General features: G+C 37.0%; 1 protein-coding gene across 2 annotated transcripts in view; it reads left to right on the top strand.

Moving 5' to 3' along the window:
• Positions 1-13,195, top strand: part of holn1 (CD2 antigen cytoplasmic tail-binding protein 2 homolog holn1) — a 34,444-nt gene that overhangs the window by 6,625 nt on the left and 14,624 nt on the right. For both annotated transcript variants that reach the window (XM_081768037.1, XM_081768038.1), the window contains exons 2-3: positions 6,533-6,699; positions 8,483-8,649. In XM_081768037.1, the coding sequence (XP_081624163.1) occupies positions 6,546-6,699; positions 8,483-8,649 (321 nt within the window). In that variant the 5' untranslated portion in view covers positions 6,533-6,545. The remainder of the gene's footprint in view (positions 1-6,532; positions 6,700-8,482; positions 8,650-13,195) is intronic.

Genomic DNA, 13,195 nt, shown 5'->3' with positions numbered 1-13,195 from the left:
AGTCCGGGTTGGATTTTCGATGGGAGAGCACAAGGAATTTATTTTCAAAATCAATCAGTTTTATTAATCAACTGTCTCCTTTCACCTTTAGGGAGTAATCATGGAGCGTTATCCCTTTAAGGATTTATGATAACTTTTGTTACCGTAGCTAGCATTGTTTTTGAACGCTCATTTAGGCCTATAACACGTATTTAAGCCTTATTTATTTATTTATTTTTATTGGTGAAGTCAAGCATGGATCAAAGAACACCTCAGATGCGTTTTTAAACCGAATGTTCAAATTGCGGCGCTAAATGGAGGCGGAGGAGCCTGACATTTTTTTCTTTCTTTTCTTTCTTAAGGCAAATGTCAAAAATTTTTCACGCCCTTAGTTTTCAAGATATCAGATTGAAATTTTGCATACGGATTGTGCACACTTTTTATTTTGATGATAATGATGATGATGATTATATTATTATTATTATTATTAAGTTTGCTTCGTGAACCTCGGCACGGACCCGAGAGGGTGATTTTTCAGAAAAAAAAAAAATCCGGTTTTCCCGTTTTTGATGTATAACACGGATAAGCGAGTGGTACCGTTGGAAAGGATGCTGTATTCTGAACAAAACGAGGTATGAATCATGATCCTACGATAAATACTAAGGGAGCAGGAGCTGTTTGACTGAAAGTCTAAAATTCACCTCAAAAAGTGGAAATCCTAAAAGGATTAAACATATTACAGTGAAACCTCCCTTAACGGACACCTCTCAATAACGGACACCTCTATAATACGGACACAGTTTTTTGTCCCGGCAAATTTATATGTTCTCTTATGGAACAAAACCCTCCCTTTAACGGACACTCTCAGATACGGACACGGACAGTCCTTTTATCCCCCAAACTTTCAATAACCTCTTCATAAGGGACAGGAATTATTCTCGGTTCCGCAATATATTACAGTAGACAGGAAAGCCTTTTCCCCACAAGTATATCTATCATGAGTCTAGACCTGGTGAACCATCAAACAGAACAGCTTCAAGGTGAACTTGAAATTCTTCTTTGTTTATGCCCGCAATAAACTGCTTTCTGATGGAAATCCTAGAAAACCTTCAATAAGTAATAACACTCATGCAGGTCAGTCGTATGGCCAAGAATTCTACGCGAAAGATCTTCCCTTCCCTAACAAATTTATCCCTTTTTCATCTGAGCCTTGCATCTTTTCCGACAATTTCTTAAATAACAAAATAATGTTCGTTTTACAATAACATTTTCAACGAGCAATGTTTCCTCTCTTACTTTTTTGGAAAAGTAAAATTTTTCTTTTACTTGTGACACTGGAACAAGTCTGGGTTTGGGGTTTTCCCGGCTTCCTTTTCACTTTCACTAAGAGGATATTCTTTGTGATCGGGACTGGGTCAATAAACATATGCACTTCCAATAACTTGCCTTTTCATCCAAAGAACGAATATATTAACACATTCCCCAGTAATAATATTATTTAAGAAATGAATTTCTCCTTCATCCCTCCCAGTAATTCAAATGCGTACTAAATAGAATATTTTCATATTGAATTTTACGTATCTACGCTCATACATAATGCAGTTACTGTATATTACTGCATACAATTACCATTGTGAAAAATTAAATTTCTGTAACCTCTCTGTAACGGACACCTCTCAATAGCGGACAAAAATTCATGTCCCATTAGTGTCCGTTATTTAGAGGTTTCACTGTATTATTTTTCATGTGTATGCAAGTATTAATTCTCGTAATTCTTTGGTATTAGTTTAAATTGTTAATATAGAGTAGAAAATTTACTTATATTGTATAATGATAAAAAAGTGTATTAGGATTTTATTAAAAGACCAATTATTTCCATGTATGTTACTTTATTTTCTTGTCATTTATACGTAACGCCATGTTATACAAGAAATGAAAGCCTGAACTTATTACTTCAAGTGTGTGGCTAGTACGTATTTGAAATGGAAAAACTATAACTCAATTTCATGTGCTGACCCCAATGGCAGAACTTTCTTTGTCTTTGTGCAATGAGCTTTTGTAAGTCAAAATTTTCTGCAGAAGAAACACTTGTGATTGTTAAAAAATACGCTTTACACGACGTAAAAAACAGTTCAAACTATATTTATATGAGTGTTACGTGCATTTAAGACATCGGAGGCATCTTTTTACACTTTTCTGTTGCCTTTTTTTTTTCCTCTGGCAATTTTTCTGCACAGGCGCGGCAAATTTTCTGCGATCATATGGCAGATCGCAGCATGTTTTGCCATAGGAGTGCTGACTAAGCACGAGTGATGCTGAATGTTCATTGAGTCCACTCCTGAGATCATATCAGAGGAGATTGTTCATAAAAGTCATGACATTGTCTAAAATGATCGTTGAGTGAAGATACGCGAGGTAACTAAGGTTGTAAGCATTTTAGTCGGACACGTTTTTAATATTCTTCATGAATATTGAAGTGTGAGGAAACTGTCGGCATGTTGGGTGCCATGGTTCGTGTTGACCAAAAGCGGGTTAACACACATGAACATTTCAAGAGAGTGTCTGGACATGAGAAAGCTCAACTCAGGAGTTCTTGAGGCGTTATTTCACCGTTGATGAAACTTGAATGCAGTGAAAACTTGGAATCTTAGATACATCAACCAGAAAGCAAAGAAGAGTCTAAGCAGTGCATTTCAGCAGAAGAACGTGTTTCAGAAAAGGCAAGAATTGTTCCAGCGGCTGACAACGACATGGAACTTAGCGTGAATTCGTTTCCATCGACTATCTAGAAAAGAGTAAAGCTATTATGGCTTAGTACTTTGTCTCCTCATTAGATTGATTTCACCAAAAACTGATAGCCTTATTTAGAGAAGGAAAAGATTCTCTTTCATAGAGACAATGGCCTGGCGTACACTTCAACTACGAAAGTCAAAACTATTGAATTACACTACGAACTAGTACCTTATCCATCATATTCTCCAGATTTGACTTTTCGAGTTGAAGTCCTGGCTTGGCGGGAAAATATTTGCATCTGGTGAAGTCATACCTGATACAAAAACGCCAGTTTTGCAGAATTTCACAAATTTTATTTCTTGGAGCGCATAAAATTGTTGGATAAAGTGCATAAAACGAGACTATATTGAAATGTAAACTGCCTTTCACTACGGAACACAATTCTTTGATTTCAGTCTCTCCTCGTAGATCCGTTTTTTTTTTTTTTTTTTTTTTTATACTACCTGTGCATATTGTTGCCTCGCTGCAACCAGTCGCTTTTTTCATGTTTAGATATGTTGAATCCTTAATGCTGACTTCAGATTCAGAAGGAACTGTTTTGGTACGTTTGTTAAACTAAATTGTGTAATCTAAATAGCATGCAGTTTATTTGTTGGACAGTGAAGAATATATTACATGTCAATCAAAACGATCACCGGAATTTACTATTTCATTTACATAGTCTTATAAGTTTTTAGGAAATGTAAATGTGACTCTGTATCCAGATTCGAGCACAAAATTAGGAGGGTAATTAAGATAAACTAAGCCATAAAGAGAACAAAATACATTTTTCTTTAGCTTCATTTTTTTGCTCTAATCTTATTGCTGAGTTACTTTTCGTATATAGGTAAAGCTTTTCATTACTAACCCATTTATTTATCTAACGTTGTCCTATTGTAAATATTATTTAAGCAAAGATTCTATGTTCGTTCAAGTTGTTCTTCCTTATCTTTTCTTTGAGATACGACTTTATATACCCTTAGGAAGAAATTTATGCAGACGTTTGATTTTACCATGTAATGATAAGCTGAGTTTCAGTGCATATTGTAAGGTTCCATACCCTCACGCACAGTAACTGTATGTTCTTACTATGAACACATGTTATTGTGTTCAAACATAAACAAGAGCAGACGACGGAACGAGACTACCAGGAAAACACGAAGAGAATTCGAAAGAAATATGAAGACGGCCGACCTCCCCTTCAAGAAGTTATCTGTAAAAGAGGACCTCAAGAGGACAAACGTATCAGTTGACAGCTGATCAATAACCTTTGAACACTTTTCTTCTGGGGCTGTTATGGGCTACGGAGAGCTTCTTTAATATCCATCTTTTGAGGCCGCTATGATCATAAAAGGAGATATCCTCGAATCACCTACTTCTAAGGCTGCACTGAGCGAAAGGAGTCATCCACACTACTCAAAGGCAAATTGAACCTTTTCCGAGACCGCTTCTGTGCGCCAAGGTCATATTTAACTGTGGAAACATCTTTTAGATGTACAAAGAAACTTTGTAAGCTGTTTATAAGACTTTTGTAATAAAAGGTGAAGGGTTTAAATCCCGGGCTTTGTTATTTAGACTCTGCCAAACACAACATTTCATGGTGGAGACGTCAAGTACCGATCCAGTATGAAATGTGGCCCCAGAGAAAACAGGAAATGAAAATACGAGTTAGATAATTTCTATGGTCTAACCTTTCATGAATGAGGTGACGCGGAGACGATCATGCGATGAATCACAGAGAGATTGAGCAAAATACGAATATAGAATCTAGCTCAATTTGACACCTGCCAATGTAAGGTTCCGTACAAGTTAATATGGGGAAACAAAGTTGTAATTAGTCTATCGAGGGAATCTAACGTTTTGAAGTAATCTCTTGGGCCGCGGTGGCTCAGTGATAGAGCGTTCACCTCTGGTGCTTGGGGTCCCGGGTTCGATCCCAGCCCCCGCCAAGTGAACTTTGTGATGGACAAACACCGTGTGCGTGGGTTTTCTCGGGGTTCTCCCGTTTCCTCCCATTTTCTTCATTCCACCATTTCATTCATCACTCATCATCACCGTCTCCTTTAGCCTAACCGGCATAACCGTGGGACGTAAACTCAAAAGATTTCATTTCATTTTTGAAGTAATCTCGCATTGCTGAAATTCGTTTCATGTTCAGTTCATTAGATAGAATTCGTTGACATGTACCATACGACAGACGAAGTCTGTTACAACATCGTGAATTGTCTGTCTTCTGTCTTCACAAATCACATCACGCACTTTCATAATCATTTTCAGTGTTGTGCATGTTGACGGTCGACCAGAATGTTTATCTTCCACAGATTCGCGGCCTTCTTTGAAACGCTTGAATGACTCAAATGTTCTTGCTTCACTTAGTACATACTCACCAAATACTTCGTTCAGCATGCGGTGGGTTCCGGCATTGTCTTAACTTGACACAGAACTTGGTTCAGATTCCTTGCTCCTTAGTCCGTCAGCCATTTAAAAAATCGCAGAAGCACTGAAACACGTCCTGACACGCACAACAACAACTCACAGCTGTATGCGCCAAAGATGACGCAACTTCGTTGTGCAGTAGTTCATACATGTACCTCTAGACATCTAATGGCGGAATGTCGTACTAGTACTGGTTTGCCCGGAAAAGAATTCTCGGATAGTTTGGTAGCATCTCGGGTTTTTTTCTTTCTTTCTTTCTTTCTTTTTTTTTAACATAAGTTGTGACGCAATGTCGTAACCTGTATCCGGCTAATAAACAAATGAAATAGGTTGGGCTAAGTATACATTCATGTTAAAAATCATATTACTGATCAGGCAAAATAAACACACTGCTGAACAAGACTGCACTTATTTAATATAAAAACACATTTACATGTGAGTGTACTTCTGACGAGGTTGGCTAGAAGATCGAAACGTCACGTGTAAATGTGTTTTTATATTAAATAAGTGCAGTCTTGTTCAGCAGTGTGTTTATTTTTCTGGTTTTATTCGCAAGACGTTGACTATGATTGTATGTCAAACTGATCAGACGTATGGAATATTCTGTAATATTTCAAATTACTCAGTAATGTTTTTCAGTTAATTTTTCTTCCAAGTAGTACTTTGAATGATTAGAAGCCAAAGTGTGTTTAGCTGATTGGTGTGTTGTGACATTGGAAAGAAGCTGCGATGTTTTGTTGACTTTGTTCCTGTTAGTATTGACAATTATTTAAGTAGTGCTGTTAATTTTGATTTTAAGTGGTGAGGATATCTTTTTTCTGCACACCAGAATAACATAACAAGCAATAAATCCAGAACAAGTAGCAGTTTAGGGAGTAATCCCTAGAGTGAAACATGGTTGACGAAATATCACAGTCATTCTTAAATGTCACGATGCACCACTCAGGTAAATAAACTTGTTTTTGGATCAAAAAATCCAATATATTTCAATCAAAAATTTTTGTGTAAGCCTTATCTCTGGAGAACTACTTATAGTGTAGCCAAACCCAAACTATCACCTAACTCAGTATGATGTACTTATTCTGTAGAAAATACGAAATCTCGATTTAGGGAGCGTTCAAAAATTTTGTGGCTCCTGTTCCAAAAACAAATTATTGGGCAGGATCACAATCTTTGAATCCAATTTTTATCATTCCTAAAATTCTTGTTATAATAGAAAATAATGTATGAAAATGCATACCTTGACGTATCTTTTCGTGGTTTGTGTCGAAAAAATTATTTGTCACAGATGGCAAAACTGAATTTATTATTATTATTTAATAAAATTACCATAAATTATTTTTAGATACCAAAGGAAAATGTCAAAACGTAAACTGGAAGACGAATTAGAAGCAGATTGGAATGAACCAACAACAGGTGCCTCCGGACCAAAGAAGAATTCTTTAGATTCGGATGAAGAAGATGACGTAAACGAGAAACATTATGATATTTTAGCAGCTGACGACATTGAAGGTATGTTGAATTTTTGTACTCTTTCTTCTAAGCACTTTTTAGATACACACAAAACTAAAACTTACCTAGGAGGAAAATTTCTATATTTTAATTTTGTAAACGATTGGACCAGTTGAAATGATTTTTTGAACGTAATGACTACTTGGATTGACGTGCGGGGTTTTATAAGTAATTGTCCTTTGATTGAAGTTTAGAAAGTTAGCTGCGCTGAATGTAAGACCAATGAGTAATTTAGAAAACAATAGAAGAAAGAACGATATTGGATTTAACTCAAATATAAAAGATTTTATATTGTACCCGATGAATTAAAAATTGTACTAAACGGTTTCGTGTTCTCTGACACCTTTATCAATGATCTTTTTCTTTTTCAGACATTGATTCAAGCTGAAATAGGCAAATCTATACCAGATTCATACTCTACAGATTTTTATGAGTTTAAACTCTTCAGTTCCTCTTAAACAGGCAAAAAAATTGCACCAACTCTTTACAAACGTGAATAAAATATTATCAACCTTCACAAACTGAAAATCCTTTTAACATTGATATGCCAAGCCAAGTTCGTCAAATTGGGGATTTCGTTTACTTTTTCTCTCAAAGAGGTTCCACGGAAAGACAGAAATCAACCCATATGTTTCCAGTTTAGCAGCGAATAGAAGACATTGATAAAGGTGTCAGAAAACATCAAAATTGGTTGATAGAATATTTATTTCCAGGATACAAGGCAAGATTTTTTTGTGTTTCAGTTGTTCATGTATCGTGTAGCAACTATTAGCATTAACACTGGGTGTACGAATGCATTTCCAAAAATATCCAGCCTAACGTTGAAATATTGTGGTACTGGTAATAAGCCGTTCATAGCATATAGTTACAATCTAGCTTCGCCAGTTCGTTGGAGGCAGTCATTTGAATCACTAGCTTGCTCACATACTGTATGAGAAAAGCTGCAGTGTTGATCTGGGCTGTAGGGTGAGTGTTGTTTCTCAGTCACAGTCTTTCACTACACACACAGTATTTCACTGCGGTCACAGTCGTTCACGGCAGCCACAGTCTTTCAGTGCGGTCACAGTCTTTCACTGCAGTCACAATCTTTCACTGCAGTCACAGTCTTTCATTGCAGTCACAGTCTTTCAGTACAGTTACAGTCTTTTACTACAGTCACAGTCTTTCACCGCAGTCACACTCTTTCATTGCAGTCAGTCTTTCAGTACCGTCACAATCTTTCACTAGAGTCACAGTATTTTACTAGTCACAGTCTTTCACTGCAGTCATAATTTTTCGTTGCGGTCACAGCAATCACATTTTTTTACTTCAGTCACAGTCTTTCACTGCATTCACAGTCGTTCACAGCAGTCACAGTCTTTCACTACAGTTACAGTTTTTCACTGCAGTCAAGTCTTTCACTCCAGTCGCAGTCTTTCACTGCACCTTTAGCAAAAACAGCCATGTGGACTGGAGCATTGCCATGCAGTATGACTCAAAGGATTACCTCCATGAATTGACGAAGATACATAGTTCAAACTGATACATTATTTCTTCCCAGTGTCAGACTAGAAACTTTGAAAAATACCCTCGTAATTACGAAGAAAATTGAAACGTGTGAAAACAGACTGTACTTTGAGAAATATAATAGAAGGTACGGTGAAAAGATAAAGAGGAAGGGATTATACAATTACTGCGTCAGGACGAATGCAGTAAGTGGCCTGCTAGTGGTGTGAGAATAGCTTTGATGATGATGATGATACTAGCAGAATTGAGTAATTATACTTTCTACTAATGTTTCCAGGTCAAGAAGAAGCCACTGCAGACTACGATGGGGATATCCGAATCACACCGTTTAACATGAGGGAAGAACTCGAAGAAGGGCATTTTGATACGGAAGGGAATTATCATTGGAACAAAGATGGAAAGGTTATCAGAGACAATTGGTTAGATAACATTGATTGGGTCAAGGTAAGAAACAAAATGGTATGGAATATTAGATTGCCATTAGATTTGTGAAGAAATATAGAGTATGATGCATGGTGTAATTAAAATAAGCCAACATAAAATGTTAACCTTAGTATTTAGCAACATACTGTAAAATTACCTTGATACGCTAGAGCAATGTAGCGCATCGAATTCAGTTTTCTTCTACCACCTTTTTATTATAAACTCCCTGTTATATACAAATATATTGTTTTGAGGTATAATTTCGTAGCGTTCTGATTTGACCTGGCAACACTACATTGCTGTTCATTTGTTTACCGTTTTTACATTGTCACTGTTTACTTCAGAGTGTTGTCTTCTAGAATACGAGTTCTCAGTGAGATTATTACAAACGACTGTTGCTGTTGAAGATTGAGTGTCAGGTCGAGGAAAAAATAACACTTAAGACATATTGTGCTGTACGAGTTTAACCGAGGTTCAAGCGTAGGAAATGCGGCTAGGAACATCTATGAAGTGTGCGGAACTAATGCCGTCGGTGAGAGCACAGCAAGGAAATTGTTTTCTCGTTTTAAAGCGAATCAGTTTGATTTGCATGGTTCAAGACGCATAGGAAGACAATCCGATTTTGATGACGAACGTTTAAACAGTTTGATCCGCGAAAATCCACGCCAGACAACCAGAGAATTGCCTAGTGTGATGACATGTGACGAAGGAACCATCGTTCCATTTCCAATCACATTCAAGCACACTACTTCGAAGCTGAAACTGGTCTCCAAACTTGGATTGAAGACTTCCTAAACTCAAAACCAACAGATTTCTAGAGACGGATGATCCAGAAACGTCTGCACCCCAACGTTGGAAGGAAGTAATTTGACAATGACGGAGATTACATTGTTGAATAGCTGCTTGTTTGACTTGGTCAAGTTTTTAACTGCATTTTACTGAATTTAACTGAATTTCATAAATAAAATACTAAACAAACAAACTTAACAAACCTATATTTAAAACACTACAGAATTATGCCTCAAACCTAATAACACACAAAGTTATTATAAGTGTGATCCGTACACCAATACAAAGTCCAATACGTAGGTGTCCAAAGCCCAGGCAGCCAAAGAAAGAATACCACAGAGCTCCAAGCAAGCTAAGTAGCAGTTGTTTAGAAATTCTCAGTGCTCCAGGCAAACAAAGAGAGATTGAGATACTACAGAGCTCTAAGCAGGCTAGATTGTTGTAGTTAGGATTTCTTAAAGCTCCAAGCAAGCTAAGAGAGCGGTTGAGTTCCAATAGAGCTTGAGTCAATTAAAGTAGACAGGGGAACTCAGAGCTCCAGGAAAGCTAAGTGGTTGCGGTTAGGAACTCTCAGAGTTCTAGGCAAGCTGAGAGAGGTGGTGAGTTCCCACAGAGCTTCAGGCAAGTAGTGGAAGGAGAAATCAGAGTTTCAAGCAAGCTAAGAGGCTTGAGTTAGGTTAGAACTCTCATAAGGGAAGCTAAGAGAGCAAGAATGACCAGCCGAAACTGATGTCGATGGAGACCTTACAGCTTGTTTTATATCTTCTTGTGGATAGCGGTGGCGCTAGTGTTTCTTTTCTGTCACATAACTTGATGATGATGATGCCTGTCGTCTGCTTCTTGTGGTTGTTGTACTAAGAAAGCACGTAGGTTTGTTTACAAATTAGAAACACGTATTGTTTATACGTAAATATAGACCACGTATAGGATATTACAATATACTATCTCGCAACATTAATTTGCTCATTTTGAATAATATTCTCCGCACATGTTCAGGCAAGATAAAAAGATTTAGAAATCACACAAAGGTACAATACGTGAAAACTATTTAACCCGTAGTTCGTAAGTCGACTTTCGTCGACGGAAAGAAAATTTCCCCAACCTACGAATGTCAACTGTAGTCGACATTTCAAAATTGTTTTGTCCGTATCTTGAGTATGTCGAGAGTATGCCAAAGATGTTCCGTTCGATTTTTTGTGTTCTATTGCTTGGATAAACAATAGAACGCAATGTATCTCTCTCTCTCTCTCTCTCTCTCTCTCTCTCTCTCTCTTTCTTTCTATATATATATATATATATATATATATATATATATATATATATATATATATATATATATATATATATATATCTGGCGTGGGAGACCCGGGTTCGATTCCTGGCGGGAGCTGATGTGGTTCGGATTCCACGTTAATCAGAGGTCCACGTCTCATATAGCCTCGATGCTGAACGGGACGTTAAACTCAAAATCACCTCACCTCACCTCTATATATATATATCGCACGGAATACCTTTGACGATTACTCTCGACAAGCCAAAAAAATACGGACAAAAATATTTAAAACATTAATTGTGGTCGACATTCGCTGGTTCGGAAAATTTTCCACAGAGTGAAAGAGTTAAGAGACATGAAATAAGAAGTCAAACTTAACCAAAAATATGGCCTCAGGTCAGCCGTTTACAAATGGTGTGTCGGGAAAATGTTAGAATATTGGTACGGTGTACAACGCATGCTTTATAGAAAACTATTATTTGTATCTTTGAAAACGGCAAAAATAACTAAACTTTTTTCTGAAGTTTTTTTTTCTTTTTCCATATGAAATAGCATTGGATCAGATCTGATTCTTTACCGTGTATGATATGGGAAAGTTAATTTTTATGTTCAGGAAAACATTATCGCACATCCTTTCTGTGTATATACTATACAGAACCCATCTTTGATCTCTCTCTATATATAAAATGAAAATGACTATGTTTGTGACTTAATAACTCTTGAACTACCGGACCGAACTCGATCAGATTTTCAACATAAATGAGGTTCGGGCCTGGGAGTGACGGTATCATTTCATTTTGACGGTACAACGTAGGGAGGAGGAGGAAGAAGATATAAAAATAACTCTTAAACCATAAACCGATCTCCATCAAATTTGCCACATAGATAAGATTCGAGCCTGGTCAGTAGCGTACGCAGGAATTTATTTCGGGGCGGGGGTCCAAACTCAATAGGAGCGTATTTTATATTAAAATTTCTAAAATTGCCCCTAAAATTAGGCTAAATTTACACAAAAGTCGAAATTTCGGGGGTTCCGGACCCCCAGGACCCACTGCTGCGTACGTTCCTGAGCCTGGTATGGTTATCATCATTTCACTTTGACGGTGCAACTAAGAAGAGGGGAGATGTTTACAAATGATCGAAAATGACCGATATTAGTGTCGAAACTATAGTTTTCGGGGTCACTGATATAACAGTGACAATTCAAATGTCATTTAAATTCAGATTCACTCTTTTATGTCCAAAATGAAATGTATTCTCCCCGTGCGAAGAACGGGTATTCTGCTAGTAATATTATTCAATGGGAAGATATGGATCAATTGAAAGCAGGAAGTAAAGAAAAAGATTAGTTAATTGAATGAAGTTTAGTTCCTCCTTCAGCACCGAGGCTGTATGAGACATGGACTTACAATTTATAGTGGAATCGATCCCGGGACTCTGTGCACCAAAAACACACGCTAGCAACTAGACTAAGAAGGGACTCTAAGGAGCGGGAAAAAAAGAAAGAAAGAAAAGTAAGCTACGAGATGACTTGTCAAGTTAATTCATAAACAATTCTCCAGCATAGAACTTTTCTTGTATAAAATAGATAACTATAAAAACCATTTTGTTTAAGAAATTGCGTTATTCAGAGTTTCGTGATCATTCTATCTGAAACAATGACAGTATTGTCAGATCTATACAAACTTGTTTAATTTGTAACTACATAAAACTTTATTTCTAAAGCCAATACTATCAATTACTAGCAGATCGCCAGTTCTACTCACTGGGTGAATACGTTTCATATTAGATGTAAAGGGCAATGGGGGCTGAATTTGGATTTAAATAGCATCAGAAGTGTCAGTGTTCGTATCAACGACCCCGAAACAATGTAATCGACAAATCGATCAGTCATTTTCGATCATTTTTATACATCTCCCCTTCCTCCAAGTTGCGGGGCTGAATTTGGATTTAAACGGTACCGGAAGTTTCACTGTTCATCCCAGCGACCCCAAAAACTATGAATTCGACACTAGTATCGGTCATTTCCGATCATTTTTAAATATTTGCCCCTCCCGTCTCCTAAGCTGCACCGTAAAAGTGAAATAATAAAAACCATCCCAGGCCCGAACCTCATCTATGCTGAAAATTCGATCGAAATCGGTCAGGTGGTTCAAAAATTATTTGTATTTTTATGTATCTCTCCTCCCCTTCTCCTAAATTCTACCATCAGACTGAAATGATAAAAAACATCCCAGGCACCTCATCTTTGAAAATTTGATCGAGATCGGTCTCATGGTTTAAGAGGTGTGAAGTAACCAACTTAGTCACTTTCAATTTTATATAATAGATTAATGCCTTAATCTAGCATTGTCATTATATGCAGGCTGCAATCTATAGAGAGCATTATTTATACTGCTGCAAGTTGATCACCTGGTTTGTTTGTTTCTCACTTTTTCACTTATTTTTAGTTCTTGTTTTTAGCTTATATATCTTTTCCCGTTGAAGAAATCATATCTTCCGAAC

The sequence above is a fragment of the Thermobia domestica genome, chromosome 8, assembly GCF_964235325.1.
Source record: "Thermobia domestica chromosome 8, izTheDome1.hap1.1, whole genome shotgun sequence".
NCBI lineage: Eukaryota > Metazoa > Arthropoda > Insecta > Zygentoma > Lepismatidae > Thermobia > Thermobia domestica.
The sequence above is the reverse complement of the archived record's forward strand: the minus strand, read 5'-3'. Positions and strand labels throughout refer to the sequence as shown.